General features: G+C 52.7%; 11 protein-coding genes across 11 annotated transcripts; 7 read left to right on the top strand and 4 right to left on the bottom strand.

Moving 5' to 3' along the window:
* Window positions 1–2867: 2867 nt before the first annotated feature.
* Window positions 2868–4469, top strand: gatA (4-aminobutyrate transaminase gatA; the record flags this gene model as incomplete). The annotated part of the gene is made up of 3 exons (XM_056947230.1): window positions 2868–3118; window positions 3168–3203; window positions 3260–4469. The coding sequence occupies 3 exons, from the start codon at window positions 2868–2870 to the stop codon at window positions 4467–4469; spliced, it is 1497 nt and encodes a 498-aa protein (XP_056796740.1).
* A 493-nt stretch (window positions 4470–4962) lies between these two features.
* Window positions 4963–5546, bottom strand: spt4 (transcription elongation factor SPT4; the record flags this gene model as incomplete). Its single annotated transcript, XM_056947229.1, has 4 exons — window positions 4963–4996; window positions 5072–5124; window positions 5200–5397; window positions 5469–5546. The coding sequence occupies 4 exons, from the start codon at window positions 5544–5546 to the stop codon at window positions 4963–4965; spliced, it is 363 nt and encodes a 120-aa protein (XP_056796739.1).
* Window positions 5547–5855: 309 nt separating this feature from the next.
* On the top strand, window positions 5856–7594 carry ppt1 (protein serine/threonine phosphatase PPT1; the record flags this gene model as incomplete). The annotated part of the gene is made up of 5 exons (XM_056947228.1): window positions 5856–6005; window positions 6105–6185; window positions 6289–6724; window positions 6773–7503; window positions 7559–7594. The coding sequence occupies 5 exons, from the start codon at window positions 5856–5858 to the stop codon at window positions 7592–7594; spliced, it is 1434 nt and encodes a 477-aa protein (XP_056796738.1).
* Window positions 7595–7795: 201 nt separating this feature from the next.
* Window positions 7796–9506, top strand: N7459_008059 (damage-control phosphatase ARMT1 family protein; the record flags this gene model as incomplete). The annotated part of the gene is made up of 6 exons (XM_056947227.1): window positions 7796–7817; window positions 7868–7938; window positions 7987–8117; window positions 8175–8287; window positions 8360–9219; window positions 9276–9506. 6 exons carry the CDS (start codon window positions 7796–7798, stop codon window positions 9504–9506), a joined length of 1428 nt encoding a protein of 475 aa, XP_056796737.1.
* Window positions 9507–9893: 387 nt separating this feature from the next.
* N7459_008058 (uncharacterized protein) lies at window positions 9894–12138 on the bottom strand (the record flags this gene model as incomplete). The annotated part of the gene is made up of 2 exons (XM_056947226.1): window positions 9894–12037; window positions 12096–12138. 2 exons carry the CDS (start codon window positions 12136–12138, stop codon window positions 9894–9896), a joined length of 2187 nt encoding a protein of 728 aa, XP_056796736.1.
* A 1510-nt stretch (window positions 12139–13648) lies between these two features.
* cpcC (putative protein kinase (Gcn2)) lies at window positions 13649–18742 on the top strand (the record flags this gene model as incomplete). The annotated part of the gene is made up of 7 exons (XM_056947225.1): window positions 13649–13837; window positions 13906–15945; window positions 16002–16331; window positions 16391–17393; window positions 17443–17867; window positions 17927–18365; window positions 18435–18742. The coding sequence occupies 7 exons, from the start codon at window positions 13649–13651 to the stop codon at window positions 18740–18742; spliced, it is 4734 nt and encodes a 1577-aa protein (XP_056796735.1).
* A 345-nt stretch (window positions 18743–19087) lies between these two features.
* On the bottom strand, window positions 19088–20409 carry cwc2 (active spliceosome conformation promoter CWC2; the record flags this gene model as incomplete). Its single annotated transcript, XM_056947224.1, has 3 exons — window positions 19088–19596; window positions 19633–19720; window positions 19774–20409. 3 exons carry the CDS (start codon window positions 20407–20409, stop codon window positions 19088–19090), a joined length of 1233 nt encoding a protein of 410 aa, XP_056796734.1.
* Window positions 20410–20683: 274 nt separating this feature from the next.
* N7459_008055 (uncharacterized protein) lies at window positions 20684–22408 on the top strand (the record flags this gene model as incomplete). The annotated part of the gene is made up of 7 exons (XM_056947223.1): window positions 20684–20957; window positions 21007–21347; window positions 21403–21512; window positions 21576–21721; window positions 21780–21837; window positions 21901–22065; window positions 22201–22408. 7 exons carry the CDS (start codon window positions 20684–20686, stop codon window positions 22406–22408), a joined length of 1302 nt encoding a protein of 433 aa, XP_056796733.1.
* Window positions 22409–22571: 163 nt separating this feature from the next.
* cpa1 (carbamoyl-phosphate synthase (glutamine-hydrolyzing) CPA1) lies at window positions 22572–23982 on the bottom strand (the record flags this gene model as incomplete). Its single annotated transcript, XM_056947222.1, has 2 exons — window positions 22572–22837; window positions 22893–23982. The coding sequence occupies 2 exons, from the start codon at window positions 23980–23982 to the stop codon at window positions 22572–22574; spliced, it is 1356 nt and encodes a 451-aa protein (XP_056796732.1).
* An 840-nt stretch (window positions 23983–24822) lies between these two features.
* On the top strand, window positions 24823–25632 carry N7459_008053 (uncharacterized protein; the record flags this gene model as incomplete). Its single annotated transcript, XM_056947221.1, has 2 exons — window positions 24823–25336; window positions 25391–25632. The coding sequence occupies 2 exons, from the start codon at window positions 24823–24825 to the stop codon at window positions 25630–25632; spliced, it is 756 nt and encodes a 251-aa protein (XP_056796731.1).
* Window positions 25633–25805: 173 nt separating this feature from the next.
* N7459_008052 (putative C6 transcription factor) lies at window positions 25806–27695 on the top strand (the record flags this gene model as incomplete). The annotated part of the gene is made up of 1 exon (XM_056947220.1): window positions 25806–27695. The coding sequence occupies one exon, from the start codon at window positions 25806–25808 to the stop codon at window positions 27693–27695; it is 1890 nt and encodes a 629-aa protein (XP_056796730.1).
* Between the last annotated feature and the right edge of the window lie 56 nt (window positions 27696–27751).

Here is a 27751-nt window from a genome sequence, read left to right as displayed (position 1 = left end):
AAACAGTGGCTTTTTTTTTTTTCAGTGAATGAGATTTTTCATCATCACAATTTGACCATTATCACGAGTCAAGATCTAGAAAGGCAACCGAGAGATCCCGCTGGTTCACTTCCAGTGGACCCACCGGTCAATCGAAATAACCATTGTGGATGTCGACTGACCTATCCATTATTCTCATTGCCAAACGTTTGCAGATCACAGTTCGGACGCACGATGATCGATCGGAAGGAGGGTGATAATTCACGCAGACCACCCGAGTTTTTCAGCCTGGAATCCTCTCGAGAGACCGTCAACTGTGCGGTTGCGAATGAAGTCGAAGCCGGTCTGTTTTCCTCGGATTCCAGGTCTTGCTTGGCCTTGTGTTTGTCATTGCGATGGTCGCTGTGACCTCATTCGCCAAGGAGGATTCGGGATGGAACCTGATGGCGTAGGAGATCTGGATCGAATGCAAGATCAGATCAATCTAGCCAAAGAAGAGACGAAACAAGCGAGTCTACGCAGGGTACCTGAAGGAGCAGGCAGAAACGTGGAAACGGAGTGCACTGGTGGAAGAGGAAGGAGAAAAGAGAGCTGAGAAGCAACGCTGTCTACAAGCAGCGCAGGGGGGTGCCTCACTACTCAGGCACTGCAATCCGAACCGATATCTCTGGGACGTTCCAATGGATTAACTTCCCACCGTGCAAATGTTGAATCTGCTGTTCCGGAGCATATTTTTGCTATCATGCAATTTCACCAAAATATCTCTGCTGTGGTCTTGTCGATGAATTCTCGGCGCCGGAAAGGGCAACAATGCGGTGTTCAACTTCACATTCGTTGGAGCAATGATCTTTGTCGGCCTATGCTGTGCGCTTTCACCATTATCGCATCTTTCAGTGCTGGACAGTATGCTTCCAAGTGCATGAATGATAGGGCGACCGTCTTCTCAGCCAGCGCCATCAACATCTTCACAGAGTTCCTGGTGACCATTCTCCCGTTAATGTGGCCAGTTCTGTTCGCACGTCGTATGTCTGGAAGAATATGGTCGTCGGCTATGGCACGACCTGGCTCGGATGGCCGATTTTAGTCGCCGCTGTGCTAGAGGTTGATCTAGTACTGATATGAATCTGAACAGGGCCCTTGACAGTCTGTAATGATATTAACAGAACCTAACTAGGTCTGCTCCGGTCGATCCGCCATACAACCTCCAACAACAAACGAAGCCTTTCCCGGAAGCTTTGTTCCTCTAGTCACACATAGCTGCCAGAAACGACTTGTGCAGACTACGAAGGTGATTCTTTTGGGATCATGCGGACCGTGGAGATAGAGACCTGGTCTGAATGGAGATTAGCCCACCAGGAGGACATGGCCTCGTTTACGGTATTTCTGGCAGTAGCCTCCTCTGGAATGATATCGAGATGAAACCCGGCGGTGTGGTCTTCTCGTCTGCAGTTAGTGACAAGTTATCGACTACGATACCATGAGAGACGGCTTCCCTGGTGGTGTGTAGTTTAATGATCATATACCAGGGCCGATTCACCACCAAAAAATTTTCGTAATATCTTCATCCATCACGCATGACTGGACCACGAGGGTTCTTATAAGAGCAAAAAGATGGACTCGCGGGGAATCGAACCCCGGACCACCCCCATGCTAAGGGGGTATTATACCACTAAACCACAAGCCCAGTGGATAAGATTCTAGTGGCTTGTGTGGCTCCTCGAGCGGCACCAATATGCGGCGGGATATCAAGCCCCACTGCGGGATGGAATCGCCTTTATTTTGGGAATGAGATTCCGACAGAAAGCGGTGCTGTGATCAATAGCGACTGCTCGTATTGGCAGTGTCATTCCTCCTTCTCGGGGTCTCTTCTCTCTTGCTGATCGAAGATAGGCTAGGGATGGGTGAGCGTCGTAGTGCACATGTCTGCTCGCGCGAGTATACAATCGCGAGGAATTGATGGCATATACCCATGTCTACGCGAGGTCTATTCTTGGCTATCCTACATAGGTATATATTACGTACGCCAATAGCAACGTTGGTGGCCCCCAATGTCATTTTCCGGGGTAGGGTTGTTGGGAATTGCATGGTGCTAGACATGCGTCACCGTAAGTATATATATCTATCGAGGCCGCCGCTGGCAGAGAGCACCTACGGAGTAATGAAGAACAAGCAGGCCACCAATCCAATATATAGCACAGAAAGAATAAACCGTAGGCAGTACTAAACACACCGAAGATCCCTCAGAGCTGCTCTAGTATATCCAGTCCGCTCACCGCATATGCAGCATAGTGCCAAGACGAGCTTATCACGATAGGATCGACGGCGGTGAGAAGCTGACAAGTTGGGACCGTTCAAGATGCAGCGAATGCCGCAGCTTCCGCTCTCCATGAGTCAATTTGATGACGTCTGGATACTTCGGCGCCGAGACGCGATGGGGAAGAGCGTGAACTGTTACCACATCGAATCGTCGAATTGCCCGCGTGCGAATTCCGCCGGCGTAGACTTGCTCGATTCGTCGAAATGCCTGCTTTCTGGCTCGGCGTTTCGCTCGGCGGCATCGCTGCTGATTGGCCGGCGCCACCGAGATCCAATCGTATCTGCGCGGGGGAGCGAAAGCTCCCAGCAAGCTTGTCGCGGCGATAACAGGAAGCGGAATCGCCAATTGATATAAAGTGCCCCGCGTCACCGTCTGCTCGTGCATTTTTTTCTTCTCACGTCGTCCTTCCTGTGTCACTGTACCTATTGAAACATTGAAACACCCAACGGGCCTGGCACATCACCACTGGATCACCGTCCAGCTCGCCGTTCTTCCCCGCACCATCCTTATCAATTCCTATTCCCCCCCAGCCGGCCCAAACCTCGAAGCCGCCAATACGAAATAATTTGCAATGGCCTCCCTCCTTCGCTGCGGCCCCAAGCTGCGCACCGCGGCTCGCATGCCCGCTGCCCGGGCTCTCTCAACCACCGCTCGCCTCCGTGCGGCCGAGAAGCCCTACTTCCCCAATGAGCCCACTGCTCCCTCGGTCTCGACCGAGATCCCCGGGCCCAAGAACAAGGCTGCAGCCGCCGAGCTTGATGAGGTCTTCGATGTGCGCAGCTTGAACATGCTGACCGACTACTCCGAGTCCATCGGCAATTAGTATGGCTCCCCGCCTATTCCGCGAGAATCTCTCTAACCTCATGGACAGCATTGCCGATCTTGATGGCAACAAGCTTCTGGATGTGTAAGTTGCGACTGAATCCGCCCAGACGCGAAGACCATGAAGGCTGACCAGAACAGGTATGCTCAGATTGCCTCCATCCCCGTTGGCTACAACAACCCCCACCTCGAGAAGGTTGCCAGCTCGCCCGAGATGATCACCTCTCTGATCAACCGCCCTGCTCTGGGTAACTTCCCCTCCGCCGACTGGTCGCACATCCTGAAGACCGGTATCCTGAAGGCTGCCCCCAAGGGTCTGAACCAAGTGTTCACCGCCATGGCTGGCTCCGATGCCAACGAGACTGCCTACAAGGCCGCTTTCATGTACTACCGTCAGCTGCAGCGTGGTGGCCCTGAGGTCGAGTTCACCGAGGAGGAGCTCAACTCCACCATGGTGAACCAGGGTCCCGGATCTCCCCAGCTCTCCATCCTGTCATTCAAGTCGGCATTCCACGGCCGTCTCTTCGGCTCTCTGTCCACCACCCGAAGCAAGCCCATCCACAAGCTTGATATCCCTGCCTTCGACTGGCCCCAGGCTACTTTCCCCACCCTGAAGTACCCCCTGGAGGAGCACGTCCAGGAGAACGCCCAGGAGGAGCAGCGCTGTTTGCAGGAGGTTGAGCGTCTGATCCAGGAGTACCACAACCCTGTTGCTGCCGTCATGGTTGAGCCCATTCAGTCTGAGGGTGGTGACAACCACGCCTCACCCGCCTTCTTCCAGGGCCTGCGTGAAATTACCAAGCGCAACAAGGTCTTGTTCATCGTCGATGAGGTGCAGACCGGTGTCGGTGCTACTGGCAAGTTCTGGGCTCACGACCACTGGAACCTGGAGTCTCCTCCCGACATGGTCACCTTCAGTAAGAAGGCCCAGACTGCCGGATACTACTACGGCAACCCCGCCCTGCGCCCCAACAAGCCTTACCGTCAGTTCAACACCTGGATGGGTGACCCCTCCCGCGCTCTGATCTTCCGCGGCATCATCGAGGAGGTCGAGCGCCTCGGCCTCGTTGAGAACACTCGCATCACCGGTGACTACCTCTACGCCGGCCTCGAGCGCCTGGCTCAGAAGTACCCCGAGCACTTCCAGAACCTGCGTGGCAAGGGCCAGGGTACCTTCATTGCCTGGGACACCCCTAAGCGTGACCAATTCTTCGCCAAGGCCAAGAGCGTTGGTGTTAACATCGGTGGCAGTGGCCAGAGCGCTGTCCGCCTTCGCCCCATGCTGGTCTTCCAGAAGCACCACGCCGACATTCTCCTGGAAAGCATTGAGAAGATCCTCAAGCTCATTTAAGTTTGGACGATACTTTGATACCAAACTCCTGCCTGGGCGTTTTTTCTTTACTTTGGTTTTATAATGAGCGGGTTTCATTTTTGGGCTTTCCTTTTCTCTTTCCTTCCAAGGTTTCATTTTCTATTCGCTACGAGTGATGCCACCAAAAACGGGCCATGTACATCCATAGACATTTCATGTCACCGTCAATTGAATGAATTTCATATACCATTCATGGTGTTGCAGTATGTTGGTGTGACTCATTTAAAAAAAGAAAACTCCTTGAGCAGTCAACTCTGCTGTCCTTGACCCGTAACCAAATGCCCACGAAGAAATCAAGTAACGCAATGCTTCCGACCTGAAACTCCTGAAAGGCTAGCAAGTTTTTGTAATCCGCTCCAGCTGGTCAAACTCGGCGGTAGGTACTTTGTGTGTGGGTATCTTGGATCATAGCTGCTATCAACCAGAATGATATTGATGGAGACGTTGGGGTGGGTATTCGAGCGTGGACGCTTCATGACTCCTCCTCGCCGGTACTTCCATCGCGCCTAGAGAATGGGATTGTCAGGGTTGAGACAAATATAGCGAGCTTTCAAAGCTCAAAGGGGATAGGAAGTGCGTACGGGACATATTTGACGCCGGAATCCTCCAAACTGTTGATAATGTATTCGGGGAGCTGTAGATAACGCCATGAGTGTTAGTTCAAATTTAGGCTCTGATGTACCCCGATGGCAGAAGTGGTTGAACTCACAGTTCCCGTCACCTTGGTTGCATATGTTCCCGGCACATAGTTATCCAACCGCTGCCAGCGGGCCACCCAACTGCCCGCCGGGTCCCGCACGGCCATCAAGCCCTCAAAGACCTGCGAGGTGCACTCCTGGATTGCATCCTGGTTACCGCGGAGCTGCAGGATATTCTCGCAGTTCGGACAGCCGTCTCGCGTGAATTTCTAGGACAGGCGTGGATCAGCACCGTAGTCGCAAGATCGGGGGATTCGGAGCAAGGCAAAAAAACACTCACATTATGTAGCTGAACAATTGAGCAGACCATGCACGCGCGTAGCGTGCGCTGCTGGTTTGGCGGGGCGTAGAAAGACATCTGGGGCGTGGGATGAGGAGAAGAAAGAAAGTTGGCGCGGGCGCGGTCGAGGGTTCTGGAAGAGTGCCAAGGCTCCGTTGCCATCGGAGAAAAAGAACATCGCCAGGAACCAGAGTCCTTTTCGTTCTCGGCCTCTTTCCCCCATTCCTCTCCTTCGCTCACACTCTTTGGTTGCGCATACACTCGGTTAGCGATTCTCGAGGCAATCTCCTTTCAATTCCTGCCCGCTGTCTTTTTTTGGATCCCCGTCTCCCGCGCCTTCAAAGCGTTCCGATCGTCGCTGTCTCGTGCCCCTCTGCTCTCCGCCCCATGGCTTCGGACCAAGAAGCGGCCAACGCGCTCAAACTACAGGGCAATAAGGCCTTTGCGCAACATGAGTGGCCGGCTGCCGTGGACTTCTATACTCAGGCGATCGACAAATATGACAAAGAGCCATCGTTCTTTTGTAACCGAGCCCAGGTGCGTCGGTGTCCGACTCTGCCATGCATCCTGCACTAGATGGCTTATACTGGATTGGATCTGCAGGACTAACAACCGGTTCTTTTTTTCTCTTGGCAGGCTCAAATAAAACTCGAGGCATTTGGTTTTGCTGTCGCTGATGCCACGAAGGCTTTGGAATTAGACCCCAACTACGTCAAGGTTCGTCGCTATCGTGAATGTCAAATCAGTGGATATGGGGCACTGCGCATGTGCTGCGAGGCACTTTTCGATGGACTATATTTTGACACCTGTTTTCTCCTAGGCGTACTGGAGACGGGCCCTCGCCAATACCGCTATCCTGAACTACAAGGCCGCTCTAAAAGATTTCAAGGCTGTGGTCAAGCGAGAACCAGGCAATCAGAATGCGAAGCTGAAGACTGCAGAGTGTGAGAAGCTCGTGCGTCGCTTAGAATTCGAGAAAGCGATTGAGGTCTCCGACCCGCCGTCCGCGTTCGCGGACTTGGATATCGACGCTATTAAGGTTGACGATGATTACGACGGAGTGCGCCTCGGGGATGAAATGACCCAGGAGTTTATCGATGACATGATTCAACGGTTCAAGAATGGCAAGAAGATCCACCGCAAGTATGTGTTCCAGATCATCAAGGCTGTGAAGGATCTCGTCTACAACGAGCCGACCATGGTGGAGATTGGCGTGGAGACCGGCAAGAAGTTGACCGTCTGCGGTGACACACATGGTATGCATGATATAACCCTCGGCGAAGAACTGCGGACTGACGTAACAGGCCAATTCTTCGATCTGCTGGAGATCTTCCGCCGGAACGGTCACCCCTCCGACACCCACGCCTACCTGTTCAACGGTGACTTTGTTGACCGTGGCTCATGGTCAACTGAGATCGCCCTTCTCCTTTACGCTTACAAGTGGCTACGCCCGAATGGACTGTTCCTGAACCGTGGCAACCACGAGACTGATGACATGAACAAGGTATATGGATTTGAAGGCGAGTGCAAGGCTAAGTATAACGAGCGTGTGTTCAAGGTATTCTCTGAGTCATTCTCGGCCCTGCCCCTGGCCACCTTGGTTGGCGATAAGTATCTCGTCTTGCACGGTGGTCTTTTCTCGGACGATAAGATTACCCTGCAAGACATTCGCAAGCTCAACCGCCACAACCAACGGCAGCCTGGCCAGCAGGGTCTGATGATGGAGATGCTCTGGACTGACCCGCAAACTCAGCCTGGGCGGGGACCTAGCAAGCGTGGTGTCGGCTTGCAGTTTGGGCCCGACATCACCAAGCGTTTCTGCGAGAACAATGGCCTGGAAGCTATCATTCGCTCGCACGAGGTGCGTATGGAGGGTTATGAGGTCGAGCACGACGGCCGGTGTATCACGGTCTTTTCTGCGCCCAAGTACTGTGATTCGACTGAGAATAAGGGCGCGTATATCAACATTGGACCCGAGCTGAAGCTCAATTACGAGGTATTCGAGGCTGTGCCACACCCTGATATCAAGCCGATGGTAAGTGCCAGCTTCCTTCAAGTGTAGCGACCGAGTTCGCTAACCGCAACCCCAGGCGTACGCGCAAAATTCGATTCTCTCGAACATGTGATGAAATAGTATTTTGCAAGCGGTGGCGTTGTTTGAAAAAGAACTAGAGATCTTATCTGATGTATTCACGAGCATCTATGCACCTCCGAAGCTTCTCAATGTGGCAATCCCGTAGTTGCGGCCTCACCGCTTTCTCTGCCCCGCGCTCCTCCTAAGCATGTGTGCTCCCCCCACATCCATCGCATCCAAACTCCACCTCAAGATGGAATTTGATCCAAAGACCCGTAAGTTCTTTGGAAATCGATGCTAATTGCAGAGATCTAATTCTCGATAGCCCAATTCCTCACCTCGGACCCGTCGAGCTTTGCCTCGGTCTCGGCCAACGAGCGATGGCCTGTCATCATCGTTAGTTGCCTCCCCGGCGACAGGTGAATTACCTGCTGACTATTCTAGACCGGCGCCATTGACGATCTTCACCGAACTGTGGGAGCTGTGACTGACGAAGCAAAGCAAAAAGAGGGCAAGAGCATCATCGAGAAGCTTGCGACATTGAAGTATGAGCTGCAACACAATCGACAGCTGACGTGAGTAGATCTGACCCTGTCCACTTTGACGAAGTACTGATACAAGTCTACCCTTAGCCCCCTTGACGACGACGGCGAGCCCGACATCACCTCATACAACGAGGAATTGGAACAGCGTGGAAACCCGAAATGGCACGACGTGCCATGGCTCTACTCCGAATGCTACCTCTGTATGCCCAAGACATCGCCATACCATCGATCGGACAGACATGCACATGTGCTGACCTGACGGCCAAAAATAGACCGCCGCATTGAGACTTTCTTTGCGCTCTCTAAGCACTGGAAGGGCTATGATGTGTTTGCTCGCCAGAAGATGTCTACTTTCAAGTCGTCCCGTCCCGCTGTCCTGGAACTCGCGGCCAGATACCGTGAATTAGCACACGAGGCAGAGTCTGGCCAGGGGTTGGAGGGAAAATCACCTGAGCAGGTCCAGCAGTCAGAAAAGCTTCTCTTCTCTGAAATGTGCGAGATCTGTTTGTGGGGCAATGCTACAGACCTGTCCCTCCTTACCTCCCTAACGTACGAGGACATTCAGAAGCTACAGGGCTCACAGGCGCGCAAGGCCTCGCAGAGCAATATTCTCGTCAATGACCTTGACACTGCCTTTGCTACCATGCAGAAGGCTCGCAAGGAGAAGAAGGAAAGTGAGCGCCGAGTTGACATTGTCCTCGACAACTCCGGTTTCGAGCTGTTCGTCGACTTGATTCTCGCTGGCTACTTGTTGTCAGCCGATCTGGCGACGGCTGTCGTCCTTCACCCGAAGCGTCTTCCTTGGTTCGTGTCGGATGTTACTCCGAAGGATTTTTCTGACCTCCTCAACACAATGGTCGACCCGCAAACATTCTACACTGCTCCAGATGACTCGGGCAAGACCTTCCCGCCTCTCTCGGAGAAGGAAGTTGCCGACGTCCAGTTCCTTTTCGAGCAATGGAGCAACTTCCACCAGGATGGAAAGCTGATCGTGCGTCCTCACCCATTCTGGACCACCCAGGGCTCCTACTGGCGCATGCCGCATGTTGCGCCGGAGCTATTCGATGATCTGAAGGAGAGCGAGCTTGTTCTTTTCAAAGGCGATCTGAACTACCGCAAGTTGACCAACGATGTAAGTCTCCTTGATCACCAATATGATCTTTATTCGTCCACTTATCCGATGAAAAGGCCCAATGGGATCCCACCACTCCCTTCACAACTGCTATTGGCCCCATGGGCCCGAAGTCCGGCGTTCGCGTTCTAGCTTTCCGTACTTGCAAAGCAGATACTGTTGTTGGCCTCCCTGCCGGCGAGGATGAGAAGCTCCGCCAGCTGCCCAATGGAGGCGGCACCGAGGCCCGCAAATGGGCATGGAGTGGCAAATGGGCTGTTGTCTCGTTCTCGGACGGCAAGGCCTAAAAAGGGACTGAGAAGGATGGAAACTTAATCGAACCTGTCTTCGCTTTACAGCAAAATGGTGAAATCTGGGATGGTTGATAGATGCCCTTAGATGTACATGAGCCATTTTCATAAAGGGATAGAATGGTCATCGACGCATCATTTGTTTATGAAACCGTCTTATGAAAGCACAATCGGCTTTTCTACAGTAGAATATCACAGTTCCTACAAATCACTACTTTGGTATACCGTTGTATGATTCTTGAATGACTCAATTGCTTGATTGTAGTCTCATTCTCGAAAAGAAACCCATTGACCTTAAAAAGCCGCAAAACACCACGCCGGACCTGCAACACCAAATTCTCGCAACCTAGGTATAAAGTCGACACTGAACGCAAAAATGAATGGTCACTTCTCATTTGCACCCGCCCCCCCAGCTCGCAAGTTCTCCTTGCCTAGAGCCTGAGCTCGCCGGCTATCGTGCTTTTGCTTGAGCCGAGATTTGGCAGCAGCAGCTCGCTCTGGAGAGAGGAACTTACTTTCCATATCTAAGAGCCCATGCCTTCTGCTCGCATGCTCACCAGATGAAATCGTGTAGCCTGCATAAGCGCCGGAGCGCGATGACGGTACGCCGGAGATGGTGTCTAGCGTGGACTTGATATGGGTTCGTGGACGGTTGGTGTGTAAGTACCCCGACGCGGAATCGTTGGGATCACGAATGTAAAGGGAACGATATGTGCGCTGGTTATCACCGGCAGGGTGGTATCTCAAAGTGGGACGGCCTGGGGATCGGAGAGAGCCAATATTAGGAGGCGAGGACGGTGGAACGGGATCCAGATCCACCTGGCGGGATCTGTGGTTTGGCTTGGGAAGAATCTCGTTCAGGTAGTGTGTGACCTCGTCATCATCTGCGGTAACGTCCCTGGTGACACGTTTGAGATCGATTGCGCCGGTCGTGGCGTTACGCGTGTGCCGTGCCTCGCGAGCTTTGGAACGCGGGCTTGGACTTGGTGGTGCTTCAATGTCTTCCGTCGCTTCGTCTTCTATCTCTGGATGATCTTGTCCGCCGAAATCTTGAACTTGAACGCCTGTGTACTCCTTGCGCGGGCTGAAGGAGTGTCGCTGCTGAGGCCGTAGAGGCGGAACACGTTCTGTGGCAGTGACTCGCATCTTCAGGAGATCAACCTGGGCTTGCATCCGACGACGCTCCTCGTCGAAGCCATTGCGTAAAGCCTCCTCTGACTCCCGGTGTTCTTGCGTGGTATTCTTCAGGCGCTCTCGGTATTCCTGGATCCGGGTTTCCAGCTTGGCTTCTCTTTGCTTCAACTTGTTCTCCTTTTCCTTTCGTCTGCCCTCGTACCGTGACATTTCCTGCTTGACACGTGCCAGAGTTTGCTTGAGAGAATGATTCTCTTTCTCGAGCTCTTGGGCCTTCTTCTCGGAGCTTTCTGCAAGGCCCTGAAGCGTGCTGAGGTCCGTGCTTTGTCGCTTCATTTCTTCAATCTTGGCATTAGCTTGCTTAAGCTCTTGTTGGGTTTTGCGCAGCTCATCCGAGGGCTTCTCCGCGGGTGATTTTTCCTTATTCGGTTCGCTATTCTTTGTCGCATCGGCGCCGACAACACCCTGAGACTCCAGGAGTTTGCGCAGGGAGGTGACCTGTTGCTTGTATTGCAGTGCCAGCGTGGTCTGCTTTGTCAGATCCTGGATCAACTGCTCCTTGTCTGCCTTCGACCCTTCCCCGACAATCGTGGAAGCAAGGCGCGACACCTGACGTTCCATATCAGCCACCTTCTCTTCTTCCTCCTTCAACTTATCAGCCAATCGTAGAGCTTCTGTATCCTTTTTGCGCGCGTAGGATTTGGCGATCGATCGGTAGTGTATCAGCTTTTTGATTTCCCGATTGGTTCGGACCCTGTAGGCATCGAACTCGGTCTTCCAGTATTTGCCTGATTCCGACCGTGGCTCATCCAGGTTTAGAGTTGTATCCTCCGAGCCGAGTTCGTCTTTTGATTGGGACCGCGGATCAGGGTTGGTCTTCGACGAGGCATCCAGGGAGGAGCCTGCCGATTCTGCATTTTTTGACGCGTTGTCGCGGGCATCCATCAGTGTTTGCGTGAGCTTGCTTCGCGGCTTGCCGTCCGCTGATCCTGACATCCATTGGGCAGTCAGATTGCCAGAAGGATTGGGAGGCGTCTTCACCACCTTGCTTGAATGGCTGTCGCGTTTCCCTTCGTTGTCGACAACCCCTTCGCCAAAAGAGACCGTCTTGCGCCGGTTGGATATCGTGCCAGGCGTGACGAGGATGCTTTTTGTAGGGGAACCCGAAGGATTAACCGTCGTGTCAACCTCTGCATTCGCGTTCTCCTTCTTTTCGATGGGGATGGGGTTCGTCGCATCGCTTTGGCTGCGTTGATGACCGGCTTGCTCGGGTTGTGAGGCGCTGGCTTCGGTCTCTTCGTCTGCACCAGGTGTGCCAAACAGAGCGCTTTTGAAGGCGCGGATAGCAAACACGGGAGCTGGGGTCTCGGGAGGCTCCAGGACCTTGGACGTGTCTAGAAGGGATGGCAGGTTAGCGCTGGGGCTTCGTAGGACAATGCGAGAAAAACTTACCTGCGGCATCAGCGCCCTCGTTCCCCTTCATCCAGTCCAGCATTTTGAGCTGTGGAATAAGGCGTGGTGAGGGAGAGGTTTGTTTACAACGCGTCGGGAGAGCAAAGGCGCTTATCGATAGCCGGCCCTCACGAACACCAAGTGCGATCAGCCTCGCCCTGTCTTGACGGCTTCAGGCGCTTATGCCAAGCCCAAATCAAACCAACATCAAGCGCAGTGACCTTGTCACCAGGATAGGAGTCTAACTCCTGGGCTTAAAAGCTTGTATTATACCCCTCTTTTTTCTAGTGGTCTCCTTGCTTTTCTCTCTCTCTCACCCTCACCGCAAGTCCTCCAGACATCTTTTCGTCTGCAGCACATGGTGTACTGATACAACAACCCAACCATTTTCAAAGCAATAACTCTTTCTGAGCTTCCAGTTCCTCGCTCATCTGCACCTTTGCTGCTGTCTCTGTAGGCTTTGAGGTCAAACGCATTGTGCATCCAGATCATGCTCTGATTTTCTTCGAAACTGAATCGCCCGTCGCTGCCGCAGACCATCAGATGGTTGACAGGGTTATGGCGGTCTATCATTTCCGCGATATATTCACGGAGATCATCATTTACTCAGCTGCCTTCTTGGGCGCTTGGAGATAGTTGGGCTTGAACCTGATCGCTGCTAGCAGTGTTCCATTCGTGGATGGTGCCGTCTGCTGGGTCCATGGACACTAGGGGTATGCATCGGGGATCGATGGAATTGGAACTTCATCCTCAGCATCAGTAATTATTGCACAGGAGTTGCCACTGTTGCATACAGGGTCCAAATGATTTGTTGTCGTGGGTATAGTGGTCGATTCTTAACTTAAAGGCCTTGCTAGTATTTGGTATATTATTCATTCCATTAGAAGATATCCAACTTAGTAGATAGCTTAAGCCCTCTAGCCTATCACTTGCTTCAAGGATGATAGTAACAGAGCCTCCCCAGCTAGGCAGGTAGCTACGCGTAATCTAGAGGGTGTAGAGTTGTGGTTGAATAAGGGCGTTGAACATTTTATCAGTGCCAAGGTACCTACAGCAAAAGTCAAAAAACCCTCTGGGCTTTGTAGAAAATTGGTGAGCGTTGGGAGAATTGGGTGCACTGGTGGCACCGACTACTGCAGTGCCAATTGTACCTGCTGTAGGGAGTTGGTTTGACCGGGGCCAGCGCAGAACATACCCACTTTTGGGCAGGGTGTTTACTTGTGTACCCTATACGAATGTTCACCTTTAGATCCCAAAAGGCACTGGCATTTGTAATATAGCTCACATCGAATACTCTCTGGGAGAAGGCTATCGCAGAATCTATAAGCATATACTTCCCACTGAATAACCAACCGCACGTCATCCATACTAAGCTGCCACTCCACCCACGACTTATCGATAAGGGCGAGGTCCCGCGCATCTGACCGCCTGTTTTCACTTCGAGAATCTCGACTTGGCCCTTAGTTGGCTTCTTCGATTGCATCAAATTCCCTCGTTCCATATGTTGTACCACAAGATCCGGATGTAGGGCGACTTCGCGCCACGCCCCCGCGATGTCTCCCAAGCAGAGGAAGAAAGCTCCCCGCGAGAAAAAGCAAACCTCCTCCGATTCCTCGAACATATCATCCCCCGTCAAAGCGACAACCAATTACCGTGAAATCCACCTCAACGAGGTGGAAGCCCTGCGTTCAATCTATGGCGATGACTTTGAAGATGTCGAGAACCGACGGTCGGCCTGGCAGGTGAGTGTGTCGCGGACTCGGTTTCACTTTGTTTGCGCTGGGTGCGGGACTGATCTGTTGCCTTCTAGCAATCCTCCGACGTGACCTTTAAGCTCAATCTTCGCGCCTCTTCGAACCCCGACATTCGCCTTGTGCTCCTTGTCGAGCTGCCCGCAACCTATCCCAAGACTGCTCCCAATCTCTCGCTGGACAACCTCGACGAGTTTCGCGATGGAGCCCGCTCCCGCATCCAGGAAATTATTCGGAAAAAGCCGACCACGCTGCTGGGGAGTGAGATGATTTATGAACTAGCAGTATCCATCCAGGATGTTCTGGAGGATGTTGCTCAAGCCCGCGAGCAGAATAAAGACCTCCCCAGTCTGGAGGAGGAACGGATGGAGCAAGAGGCTGCTGCTATCCAGCAGGCTGAACTCGAAAAGCAAGAGGAATTGCGCAAACAAGAGGCGGCAACCGCGGCAGAGGAGCGTGCACTGCAGGAAATGCTACAAGACAAAATTCGACAGCGTGCCAAGGCTCGGGTGTTGAGGCGCAAAAGCCGCACTGGTGGCATGGATTCGAACGAGGTGGGCGATCTCGTCGAAAACACTCCCGGTGCAATCTCTTTCGACCCACCGCTGGCAGTCAATGACACAGATGACCGGCTTTTATTGTTTCGGGCTGTTCACGGAAAGACATTGCTCGAATCTAAGCAAGGAAAGAAGACGTTTACTGTGAGACCTGTTGTCTCCGAGGGGCGATGCCATGTCCCGTTGCTTGTTCTTAAGGAGCTATGCCTGGATGAGAAAGGTTCAGATATCTTGGCCTTCCGAGAGCGAATGCGAACAAGCGAAGATAGACTGGAGGGCCTGAAGCGTCTTCGACATCCCAATTTGGTTGATTTTGTGGGTTTCAAAATCATCCAACCCATCAACAATTTCAACTCGACTGGAAACACCTGGACAGTGTTTGCTCTTTTAGAATTTGCGAATAAAGGGTCGCTGTCTGAGCTCCTTGATATCGTGGGTACCGTCGCAGTTGAGACACTTCGGAGCTGGATGATTCAGCTTCTTGAAGCTTTAGAGTTCTATCATCGCAGTGGCTTCGTTCATGCAAATATTCATTGTGGCCAGGTGATGATATATCGAACTATCTCCGGGGGAACCATCGTCAAGCTCCAGTCTAGCGTCGAAGAAGCCCTACCAGACTCTACAGGAGCAAAACGTTCTTTGACCACCTCGAAATCCCCGCTTTGGCTCCCCCCAGAGTTGACGCAAGAGGGAGCTCCGCCTACCATGAAGACTGATGTGTGGGATCTTGGCATTGTTATGCTTCAGATGGGCTTTGGCAAGGATGTTCTTCTGAGATATACATCTGCCAATCAGTTGATGGTGTCCATGGGACTTTCTCCCCCATTACAAGACCTACTTCGAGAATTCTTTCGACCAGACCCACGAAAGCGCCCAACGGCTTTCCAACTTCAGCCGTCAGAATTTTTCCGTGTCGATGCACCCTTGACTATGCGTGATCGATCTTCCAACTCCGTGTCATTGCAACGAAGGCCGAGACTGGACTCCTTTGGAGCTATGCCAGCTTTCTCTCGTTATCATCAAGATTTCGATGAGGCCGGTCATCTCGGACGTGGAGGTTTTGGACAAGTTGTCAAAGCTCGAAACAAACTTGACGGCCGATTCTACGCAGTCAAAAAGATTTCCCAGACGTCGGCTGCGGCATTGAAGGACACTCTATCGGAAATCATGCTGTTGTCGCGACTGAACCACCCTTATGTTGTCCGCTATTACACCGCCTGGCTGGAAGAAGACTTCAATCATATCGAAGAGGCTATCTCCTCTACCGAGGGTGATCCCTTCGCTAGTCAGGACCACCATGGATTTAGCACTGGTGGTCTTGATTTCATCAGCTCCAGCGGGTATCCCAAGATCGAATTTGCTGCCTCAGACAGTGAGGATGAAAATGAGGGTACCATTTCAGATCGAGTTCATCAAGACACCCATGAAGAGTCTATGGACGGCAGTACGGAGGAAGCTGAACTCAGCCGAGTAAGGTCTGGCTCCTATGGCCGGCCTGTCTTGACGACGCTGTATATCCAGATGGAATACTGTGAGAAGCATGTGAGTTTGGGGCAACCCGTATCTTTAAAGTGACGCTAACTCTGATGTTCTGCAAGACATTGCGAGACTTGATCAAGAACGGCCTATATGATGATATTGACCGGTCCTGGCGCCTATTCAGACAGATTCTCGACGGTTTGAGCCACATTCATAGCCACGGAATCATCCACCGAGACCTGAAACCGGACAACATCTTTATTGATGTTGCCAATAATCCTCGCATCGGCGACTTTGGTCTTGCTACCAGCGGGCAGTTTACGACAGCTGTACGCTCTTCTGCTGCCGCGGACTTCGAGGGAGATTTCACACGTAGCTTGGGAACAACATACTATGTTGCACCGGAGATGAAGTCTGGATTCTCTGGACATTACAATGAGAAAGTTGATGTGAGTACTGAAGAGACCAAGGAATTCTTTCTGCCAATATATATACTCATGCCAATCAGATGTTTTCTCTCGGTGTTATTTTCTTTGAGATGTGTCATCCACTGCCGACGAACATGGAACGGGATCAAACACTTCGGGCTATCAGAGAAAAGAGTCATATCCTCCCAGCTACTTTTCATCAGTCTGAAAAGGTGGTCCAGGGGCAGATAATTGAGTCTCTTCTGAGCCACACCCCGAGCGAACGGCCCACGGCATCAGAGCTTCTTTCCAGCGGTAGAATTCCTCTTCAAGTAGAAGAGGAGACGTTCAGACGGGCAATTGTACATCTTCTGTCTGACCCAAACTCTCCCGATTACAAGAAAATTCTCTCGGCGATTTTCTCCCAGTCACCAAAGAAGTTCGAGGACATTGCCTGGGATATGGATTCTCATGGAGCACCGGCAGCAAATGAACTCCTTGTTCAAGGGCTTGTCAAGAAGAAGCTAACGACCATATTTCGGAGACATGGCGCCGTGGAATCTGCGCGACAAATGCTTTTCCCTCGGTCACAACACTACTCTGCCGGTGCTGTGAGATTATTAGATGTCTCGGGCAATCTGCTTCAACTACCATTTGACCTTACAGTCCCAAATGCCCGAGCGATCCCTCGCCAAGATCCCTCTCTAGAGAAGACTTTTGCGTTCGGCACGGTTTACAGGGAGTCAACTCATGGAAGTGAGCCCCGGACCCATCGTGAAGTGGATTTTGACATAGTGTCCCACAACACATTGGATCTTGCTCTCAAGGAGGCGGAAGTCATCAAAGTACTCGACGAGATCATTGAAGAATTCCCGCCTCTTAGGTCCGCTCACATGTGCTTCCTTATCAACCACTCCGATCTCCTTCAGCTCATTATGGAATTCTGTCGCATCACTCCTTCTCAAATTCCGCTGGTGAAGGATGTGATCAGCAAGCTGAATGTTGGGAAATGGACCATGCAGAAGATTCGAAGTGAACTACGGTCTCCATCTATTGGCGTTGCTTCAACATCACTGGATGACCTTGCTCGATTCGACTTTCGAGGTAAGTTGATCCCTTCTTTTTCGACTTCACAGTGCTAATTTTTGGATAGACACGCCAAATGAAGCCCAGCGGAGATTACAAGCTATAATGGAAGGGACTGAATACGCAGAGCGCATTCCGCCCATCTTTGCGCGTCTAAACGTGCTCATGTCCTACCTGCAAAGCTTTGGCGTGAAGCGAAAGGTGTACATCAACCCCCTGAGCAGTCTTCATGACAAGTTTTATCGAGGCAGCATCCTGTTCCAATGCATATTCGACACCAAACGCCGCGATGTTTTCGCCGCAGGTGGCCGATATGACCGACTGATTCAGGAGTTTTCACCACAGGTCCTTTCTAGCCGACCTCAGGCGCATGCAGTTGGATTCAACCTCAGCTCGGACCGGCTGCGCTCCTCTATGACTGAATACTTGCAGTCCAAGGCTCCACCAAAAGATTCTGACACAGGTGCAGAGCTCTACTGGACTACTCGAAGGGTAAGCTTTCTTCCCCTGTCAGCATTCTCTATTTTATGTGACATACTAATTGAGGTTAGTGCGATGTGCTTGTTGCCAGTTTCGATGTTACCGTCCTCCGCACGACCGGAGTGAAGGTCGTTGAACACCTTTGGGCAAACGATATTAGTGCGGAACTTGCAGTGGACGCCTCTTCCATGGAAGAGCTGCTGGCTAAGTACAAAGACTACAATCATCGGTGGATTGTGATTGCCAAGCACGATAGCAAGGATCGAGGCTACAAAGTGCGGAACCTCGTTCGCAGGGAGGAGTTTGATATTCGCAGTTCCGAACTGGTCCCCTGGTTTAGATCTGAAATCCAGGCCCGTCACCAGCGTGAAGGCATAGTAGATCTGCGCCAGTCCCGGCAGCCAGGACAGCAAGATGTTCTCCAGTCTCACGAGAAGGCGAATGACGTCCGGATTCTTGTTCCGCAGCATCGGAGCAAGAAGACCAACCGAAGGAATATTGTCGAGTCAGGTAAGCTTACTCCTTTCCGCTTACACCCAGTGCGTCATAGTCTGAACCATCGTTTCTAACATATGCCAGCTTTACTTCGATCTCGCGAAGTCGCGGAGAATGCCCGCAACGGCCCCGTCGCTGCCATCGATACTCGTGATGATGTCCTCGACTCCATTCGAGATACCCGACTCTCGGATCCTGACAGCTGGCGGTCCGCCATCCAGAACGCGCCACTGACGGAGCGCAAATATCTTAGCCAAGTTTATGAGCTGCTCAGCGATCTAGCGTCTGAGACGCGTACGAGCGAAAGTGCAGAAAGCTACAACAATGCTTTCATCTACAACTATCGCACCGGTTCGTGCGTGTACTACGACCTCGGCCGCAGCGACAGATGAATATGCACTTGAATTGATTCTTTTTTGAAGGCGTGAAGGGGTGTTGTGAGGTGATATTTCTGTCTGCATAGACTCACTGCATATTCTCATCATGGAGGCGGATCTTGTGCTCATTTTTTTTTTACCAAAATCCGTGTCACACCAGTGCCATCCTGTCTCATGCACATGTTTTAGCGGATACTTGGGATGGTACCCCGTCATGAATAATGTCTCATATCATTACGAAGATCGCGTTTGGGGCCCAGTATCATCAATTGCTTTTTGAGACTCAAGTAGGTATCGCTAGTATTATACATGGAGTTTTCGAAAATATCGTAGTGGTCCTACAGACCGGCAGTATAGAGCTCAGTCACTCTCATCCTCGCTGCCGTAGGCGACTAACGGCCCACCAGAGGCCTTAGGTGTGGCCTGGGTCGTCACCGTACCACCCTGCAGTCCCCTCAATGCCGCTACTGTGGCGCTCGAGAAGATCCCGCTCTCAGGCTGCGGCGCTGGTGCCCATGCCGCGGCAGAGTCCTGCGCACTTGCAGAAGCCGACTCGATCATGAGCGGCTCCGATGCTTCGAGCTGATCGGCTGCGGGCGTGGTATTCTCCAATTGGCGTGTACGAGCGTGCCACACATCATCCGGGACATCGTAGCCATTCAAGCCAAAACTGCCCTCAATCTTCTTTCGCTTTTTAGCTTCTGGATCGCGTCCCTCGATTTCTGCAACAAACGCAGCTGGCAGCGCTCGTCGCACTGCGTCTGCGGCTTGCTCTTCTAATAGCCGCGCCTCGCGCTTCTGTGCCAACGGGTTTGGGTCCACGGTCGCCCAACGGACATTGAGGATCTCATCTGATCGGTTTTTAGTGCCTTGAAGTCTATGACTAGAATTCCTAGAGAACTTACCATGGTCTAAGCTCTGGTGAGACATCGCCTGCATGGCGAATTGAGCGTTCGCCTCGTTGGTGTATGTGACGAAAGCCACACCCCGCCCCTATCGAAGAAGTTAGTCACCTGTATCTTGTGCATCACCAGAGGTGTACACACCGTCAATACACGTATCCGGTCAATTTCTCCCCACTCTTGGAAGTGGCGCGAAACGACCTCTTCTATGTCATCTGAGACATGCACCCTTCCCACATAGAGCGTTCTATTGATCCTGTTGAATGACCCAGTACCACCCATATCATCCCTGAAAGACGCGTGCTTGTCTCTCCCAAAGCAATCCACATTGGGAGAGAAGATATCGAGTGGCGTCGGCCGGCGATGCAGATAGTCGCAGTCGGCACCTCGATGACAGATTCCCCTCGCGAAATAGAGGCAGAAGAACGAACCGACCACGCGATCCGCGCGTGTGTATCCTTGATCTCTCGAAAGAACGCAGCGCCCGGGCGCAGGAGTGTTGAGCCCGTACTTGTCGGTGTCACGGTCCCCACCGGACCAGACCGAGTACCATATATTCCACGTCGTGCCGGTTTGAGGAGGCGGTTCCGACTTCACCGTCGATGGGTCGACTTGTACTCGGGCAGGGCGCTTCTTGCGTCGGACGATGACCTTCTTCTTCTTCGCGGGTTCCAGCTGTGACTGTTGCTCATCAGGTTGCGCAGCGGCATCTTCGGGTGCTGTAGTTGCCAGTTGTACGGCATCATTCTGATTTTCTGAAGCGGCGGGGGATTCAGCCATGGTTGGAGGTGGGAAGTGATGGAGAAGAATCGCGGATAGCTAGAAGTTGAAGTTGAGGTTTGAAGGTCGTGATTACGTCAGCAATGGCGGAGGTGCGGATTTTCAACGGACAAACGGTGGTCGTCCTGGAGATTCTCAAGACGCGTCAATTTCAGAGAGATCGGGTCGCATGACATTCGGAACAAGTGTCTTGTGCTAGACAATTCAGAAGTGAGATCGGCGAGACAGAAGAGACAGGTGTTTCTGCGGGCGACGAGCCTCAACACTCGGCATCATGGTCAATATCACGGAGAAAATCAAGGAGTACGGCTCTCCACGACTCGCAAATGTGCATAATCCGACCATTATACTGACACGCCTCATCTCAGGATTGAGGATGAGATGCGCCGGACGCAGAGTAAGTGGTGATGACTCCAGAAATTCCAGCTATCACCCCGCTGACATGCCCCGCAGAGAACAAGGCGACAGGTATGCTGCCGTGATAACACAGCAAAGGACTCGAGATCTAATCAGCTGCAGAATATCACTTGGGTTTACTGAAGGGGTATGTTTGACTGTCTATCAAAAATGCCTGTGGCTCACCAACAGACCGCCAAGCTAAATCATTTCCTCCCAGAAAACTTGCTCGTCTACGAGCTCAGCTCCTTGAGCCAACAGGCGGTGCAGGCTCCGGCGGTGGTGCCGGTTTTGATGTTAGTAAGAGCGGTGATGCTCGTGTTGCTCTAGTCGGATTTCCGTCTGTTGGAAAGTCTACGTTCCTGTCGAAGATCACGAAGACCAAGAGTGAGGCCGCAGCTTACTCTTTCACTACGCTAACCGCCATCCCTGGTGTGCTCGAGTATGGTGGTGCCGAGATCCAGATTCTGGATTTGCCTGGTATCATCGAGGGTGCCTCTGAGGGCAAGGGCCGTGGTCGGCAGGTCATCTCTGCTGCGAAGGTATCTCTCTGTGGCGCGAGACACTGTTACCATGAAAATTCTGACGACATTCCAGACGAGTGATCTGGTCCTGATGGTCCTGGACGCCACAAAGCGTGCTGAGCAGCGAGCACTGCTGGAGGCGGAATTGGATGCTGTGGGCATTCGCTTGAACAAGGATCCACCGTATGTGATAGACTCCCTCGTCAAGTTTATATAACAGCCCCATGTTCTAATGATTCTTCTCAGAAACATTTATCTGAAGCCCAAGAAGGCCGGTGGCATGAAAATTACTTTCCAAACTCCACCAAAGATCTTGGATGAGAAGATGATCTCCAATGTGCTGCGTGACTACAAGATTCTCAACTGTGAGGTCTTGGTGCGAGATGAATATGGTACAATGACGACTTTGATCCCATGCCTGCAAAAACCTTACTAAGACTATTTTTCTAGCTACGATCGACGACTTCATCGATGTGATAATGAAAGACCACCGCAAGTATATCCGTTGGTAAGTGCAAGACCTCAAGTCATCAAGATATTCCAAGAGTCGGCTCAACTGACACTTCGTCAGCCTGTACGTCTACAACAAGATCGACAGCGTCAGCCTCGAATTCCTGGATCAACTAGCCCGCGAACCATATACCGCCGTGATGAGTTGCGAACTTGACCTGGGCGTGCAAGAAATCGTCGAACGGATTTGGAAAGAACTGAGGCTCATGCGACTATACACTAAACGGTACGTCTTTCTGTCTACTTTTTCCGGTTACGTCACATCTTCAATTCACAGTTCCCGCTATCTTGCTGCACCCTAGTGGGCCATTTCTCCGGTTTCGGGGTTGGGTTATCTTGCTGATATCATTTGTGGATATAGGAAGGGAGAAGAGCCCGACTTCAGCGAAGCTTTGATTGTGCGTCGGGACTCGACGATCGAGGATGTGTGCGACCAGATTCACCGTACGCTGAAGGAGACATTCAAGTACGCTCTGGTGTGGGGTGCAAGCGCGAGACATGTACCGCAGCGCGTGGGACTGGGACATACGGTTGCAGACGAGGATGTGGTGTCGATAGTAGCCAAGTAGACCAGGGGAAACTTTGTCTACGATGCCGAGAATACGAGAAAAAGCATATTTGAATAGTTTAAATTTGATACACCATGGACCAGTACCTATAGACAAGACAAGGAATCAACCCAGAGAAAATTTCCACCTAGAAGAACAAGCCAAACTCCGAACGTGAGTGCATTTATGCCGAAGCGGCGGCAGCAGCAGCAGCGGCAACGTTCTGCATGCCGATGGTGGGCTGGACGCCCACACGCTCCTTGGCGAGCAGGTCCACCAGCAGAGGGCTGGGGCGGCTGTCACGCTGGGGGTAGAGACCGGCCTGGCTGTTCTTGTACTTGAGTACGCTGTCCAGGTAGATGTCAAAGAGGTAAGACGAGTCCAGGGGACCGCCCTTAGCCTCAGGGTGGAACTGGGTGCTGAAGATGGGGCGAGACTTGTGAATCATGCCTGATATTTCGTTAGTTTAATGTTCGATCACGATTCCTATTGTCAAAGCACTGACCTTCGTTGCTCGAGTCGTTCAGGTTGGTAAAGTATGGCTTCCAATCCGAGGGCAGGGTCGAGGCATCGACAGCATAACCGTGGTTCTGGCTAGTGATGTGGCAGCGGCCAGTGCTCAGGTCCAGAGCCGGGATGTTGTGAGCCCGGTTACCGTACTTGAGCTTGACAGTGCTCGCACCGGCAGCCAGAGCCAGCAGCTGGTGGCCCAGACAGATACCAAAGATGGGAACCTGGGAGGTCTCCATCAGGCGCTTCAGGTGGTAGACAGTATCCTGGCAGTGGGTAGGGTCACCAGGGCCGTTCGAGATGAAGACACCGTCAAAGTGGTGGGCCACCTTGTGGATGGGGAAGTCGAAGGGGAAGACCGTGACGCTGGCGCCGCGGCCAACCAGGCTCCGCAGGATGTTCTCTTTCACACCGCAGTCAAGGACGGCAACGTGGGACTGAGGGTCGGCAGCGCTCACGTGGAAGGGCTGTTTGGTGCTGACCTGACGCACCAGATGAATCTGCTCCGGGTCGGTGAAGGCCTCATCTTCGTTGGCATCATACTCCTCGCCAACGGTGATACGGGCCAGGGACGAACCCTGCTCACGCAGATAGGTGACAATGGCACGAGTGTCGACGCCAGAGATAGCAGGAACACCCTCGCGGGAGCACCACTCACCCAAGCTCTCCACAGCAGTCCAGTGGCTGTACTGCTCAGCAACATCTGCAACGACCACACCGGCAGCCTGCAGGTTGGGGGACTCGAAGTACTTCAGGAGACCATTGCTATCCTTCTCTGCCGAAGGCACACCATAGTTGCCAATCAGAGGCTGAGTGAAGACCAGGATCTGACCACGGTATGAGGGATCGGTCAAGGACTCGGGGTACCCAACCAGAGAGGTGGTGAACACCGCCTCACCGGAGATGTTGGAGCGAGCACCGAAGGACTTGCCGGTGAACATGGGGCCGTCACGGATGGTGAAGGTAGCAGGCTCAAGAGTAGCACGTTGGCGCACGGTGGCCATGAAACGAGCCTGAACAGGCTGCTTCATAGCGGTGAAGGCCGAGGCCCGGTTGGGCATAGCCTTGAAGAGGTTGACGAACATTTTTGACGTTGTTTTACAGGGAAAATAACCGAACAGTGAGCCAGTAGGTCAATTCAGTTGATGGAAGCTTTCCAAAGGTGGTCCGAGATATAGTCCTGGGAAATCGCAGTGTTAGCATGGAACCATGGGTAGCCACACGAGGAGACGAGGATCGGAAGCAGTACCTGGGAGGTGAAGATTGAGGGTGCCAAACACATAAAGGCGACTGTCGTTTTACCAGTCAAGGGAAGAAAAAGAGGAGCAAGGGTCCGATTTTAACGAGACATGGGGATTGAGTGGAGCGCAGGTAACTTGGGAGAGAAAGAAGAGGAAGAGGCGGGAAAAGTCAGAGCGAGGATTTTACGGTTGAGTCAGTGCGGGCACGTGCCGCCCCCGCCGGCGGGCCAATCAGGATCGCCGACATCGGCTGCGATACGGTGAGCGATCCTTCTTATCGGGCTTATCGCTGCTTTTTGGTTGCCCCGTGGGAAGTGGTGGAAATTGCTATTATGCCATTACATTTTTGTTGATAACTCGTTATCCTCGGGGCTCCAGACCGGATACGTCTGAAGCCATCTAGCGGTGCGTTGCTGGTTTGCACACCGCCAATGCATGTAGATGGGCATTCGTCGTGGATCCGTTGATCGGTGCATTATCCACCAGAGATCCGCCAGCCGCTCGGTGCATTTCTTCTGTACAACTTCAGAAGGTAGTGTCGGAGCATTATCTAGTTCGTGTGAGGGTATTCGAAGGCCAGCCTATATAAACGGCATTGGCAATGGGTCTTCGTGGAAGGAAAGACCTATCTAGTAGAGCATCAACGCTATTTGATGTCCAACTCCCATCTTTGCCTAGGTGGATATGCGTATCCTGCGGTATCTCTACGTGGCCCTGGCGATCGGCCTGCCAGTCATCACCGCCAGCCGAGCTATCTCTAGCCCACAGAAGACCCTCGAACGGCCTGGATGCGATGGATCAGGGCTGGTCGACCCCGACGGTCGCTGTAATGGCGATGGCCTCATCCACGATCCGCCCCCACAGGATCGAGAAGGCTTCCGTTTCGAGAATCCCTCGACCGACTGCAAATACGTGTCCCAGATGCACATCTGGGACTCCTTCAAGGACCTGGAGAAGGACATGAACAAACTATTCACGCTGATCCACAAGAACGTCAGTTTCACCGTGGTCGGCCATCACCCCATTGCGGGGCGTTATCACGACCTGATGCATTTCTACGTGAACGCCCTGCGCCGGGTGAGTGTGCTGTTTCTGGATCATGCCGACAAGTTCGAAATCCGCCCTCAAGCAATCCACGGTGGGTGCAATGATCGATGGTCGGTGCAGGAGGTCCAGTTCAAGGGGATCATGAATTCCGGTATGGGCAGCCCCAAAGGAAGACATCGGCGGTGAATATCCTGACTCCACACAGGCGATAAGTTTGATATTGTCAATGTCTGGGTGACCCGCTGGCATAAGAATCAAATGGTGGAAATCCGGACGTATATCGACGCCCCGCGCATCATGGACGCGCTGCACAAGAACGAGATCTGGTGGAACGGCACCAGTATGCGTGATAACTTACAGTATATGCCTGGGCCGGCGGGGATGCCCGATCTGAAAGAGCTGGAGGATATGATGGGGTATCCAGATGGGCGCAAGTATGAGGACTGAAACAGTAGCAAGGTATTGGAAATGACACAATGCATTGACTCGCAACTGGATTTGTACAGTTGGGAAGATGGAAGAGGGAAAATGGAAGATGTAGAAGAGCGGGAAGAAGGCGGGACCCCGGCTGTAGTTGACAGCCAATCCCCGTTCGCCCTTCACCGTGCTCGTCCTTCACCATGTCTGACTCCAGGCCTCGCAAGCGCTCTCGCGTGGCCTGCATCTCGTGTCAATTGCGCAAGCGGAAATGCTCAGGCGAGCAGCCATGTTCCACCTGTGCCCAAATCGGCGCGGAATGCCTCTACAATCCAGTCCCGCGCAAGAGGCGCGCCACATCCAGCAGTGGGTATCATGCAAATCTATCCACACTCGATGAGCGACAGCGACGCTTTGATGGCCGGTCCAATACTGTACCTCAGCCAGTCAGTGCTGCCAGCAGCGCTACCTCCCCGGCTTCTCGTCAGCGGTTAAGCAGTTCTCGTCCTGTGAACCAATCTCTGCAGGCCAACTCCGGCGCAGCATTCGTCCGCAAACTTGGACTACGAATCGATCCAGCTCATGCGCCTCGCTTGCAATTGTTTGCTTGGAATGTAGGCGAGAGGCGGTCGCCGCCGGCGCTCTCGTCTGCTCTCGAGTCGCAGCGGTCCGCGCCAATCACCAAGATCATCTCGCAGGAAGAAATGCGGCGCCTAACCGCTATCTACTTCGAGAAAGTCGATCCATGTTACGCTTTCTTAGACCGAAGATATGTACTCGATTGTATTGTGCAGCGCTGGCCGAGCTCTCCAGAGTCTCCAGCCGAGCCTTCAGAACAACCATATGACGCTGTGCTTTGCGGCGTCGCAGCCTTTGGATACTTGTTCTCCAGGCGTGAGATGACTGATACTGAGTTGCGGGCCGTGGAGACGGCACGCCTTCTTCTGGAAAAGAGCATTCTAGGTGCCGAAACACCCTCTATAGACACAATAGCCGGCTGGGTGCTTCGCGCCGCCTACTTACGGACGACGGCCTCACCACACGCAGCGTGGATGGCCAGTTGCACGTTGATGCATATGATTGAAGCCGCAGGCCTGCACCTTGAATCACCAGACGCAGAGTCAACAGGTCTCTCCTCTTCAACTTCACAAAGACAGCAGCCGCAGAGTGGTGATAGTGGGCTCGGTGAAACTACCAACGACCCTGACATCCGCCGGCGGTTGTTCGGCATGGCTCGCCACCTAAATACCTGGATCTCGTTTGACCTGGGTCGCTCCCGAGTCGTCCTCCACGGTGCTACTACTAATGCACCGTTAATACGAGACCATAGCCCTCCACCATCCATATCTCCTTCCTCACGGTCCGACCTCTTCCGTCTCCTCCCCCTCTCCGAAAGTCTCGATCCAACCGGCCCATCACCGCAAGACCTGGCAGAACTGGAGTCAGCACTCGATTCGGTTCTGGATCTCGTGTATACAGAGCCACCCTCGATTTTGCTTCAATGCAATCTTATGCTATGCATCTACCGGCGCATCAGGGCGCTGAATGCACATGCTCCGCTATCCGGCCGTCTAGACCAAGTCCTCGCACTGGCATCTCGCGCCTTACGCGCTGCTCGCACTATGGTCACTTCTACCTGTCCCTGGCACCAGGTCGCCAACGTGCCTTTCCAGGTTGTCTGCACGCTGTTGGCCATCGACAACCGCGCCGCGCTCTCGGTCCTGCCGGATGCCATGCACACTCTGCGCGAGGTCCTCGCAGTCTATGATACCTCCGTTATGCGGGAAGCTTATTCAACAGCCTACCTGCTGGTTGCATTGCATCAGCGGCGCAAAGAAGACGATACCAGGGCGCTGGCTGATGTGCTGCGTGAGAATGCTGCTGCGGTAGTGGTGGAGCAGAATATGCCCCGAGATGCGGACGTGAATCTCGAGCCCGAACAGCAACTGCCGGAGTCTACTGCGCTGGCCTCGGATGCTGAGTTCTCTTGGCTCGGGGATCTGATGATTGATATGCCCAGTTTACAGAACTTCGACTTGGACCAGTTCCTCATGACGGATGTCCCGTGGCCATTGCCGGAGATGGGAATTTAGATGTTAGTTCACGCGACACAATCCTATTTCTGTACCAATAACTTGCATATCGCATC

Source organism: Penicillium hispanicum, assembly GCF_028827665.1.
Source record: "Penicillium hispanicum strain IBT 35686 chromosome Unknown utg000007l_segment0_segment0, whole genome shotgun sequence".
NCBI classification, from domain to species: domain Eukaryota; kingdom Fungi; phylum Ascomycota; class Eurotiomycetes; order Eurotiales; family Aspergillaceae; genus Penicillium; species Penicillium hispanicum.
Note: the sequence above shows the minus strand (reverse complement) of the source record. Positions and strands in the feature narration are given on the sequence as shown.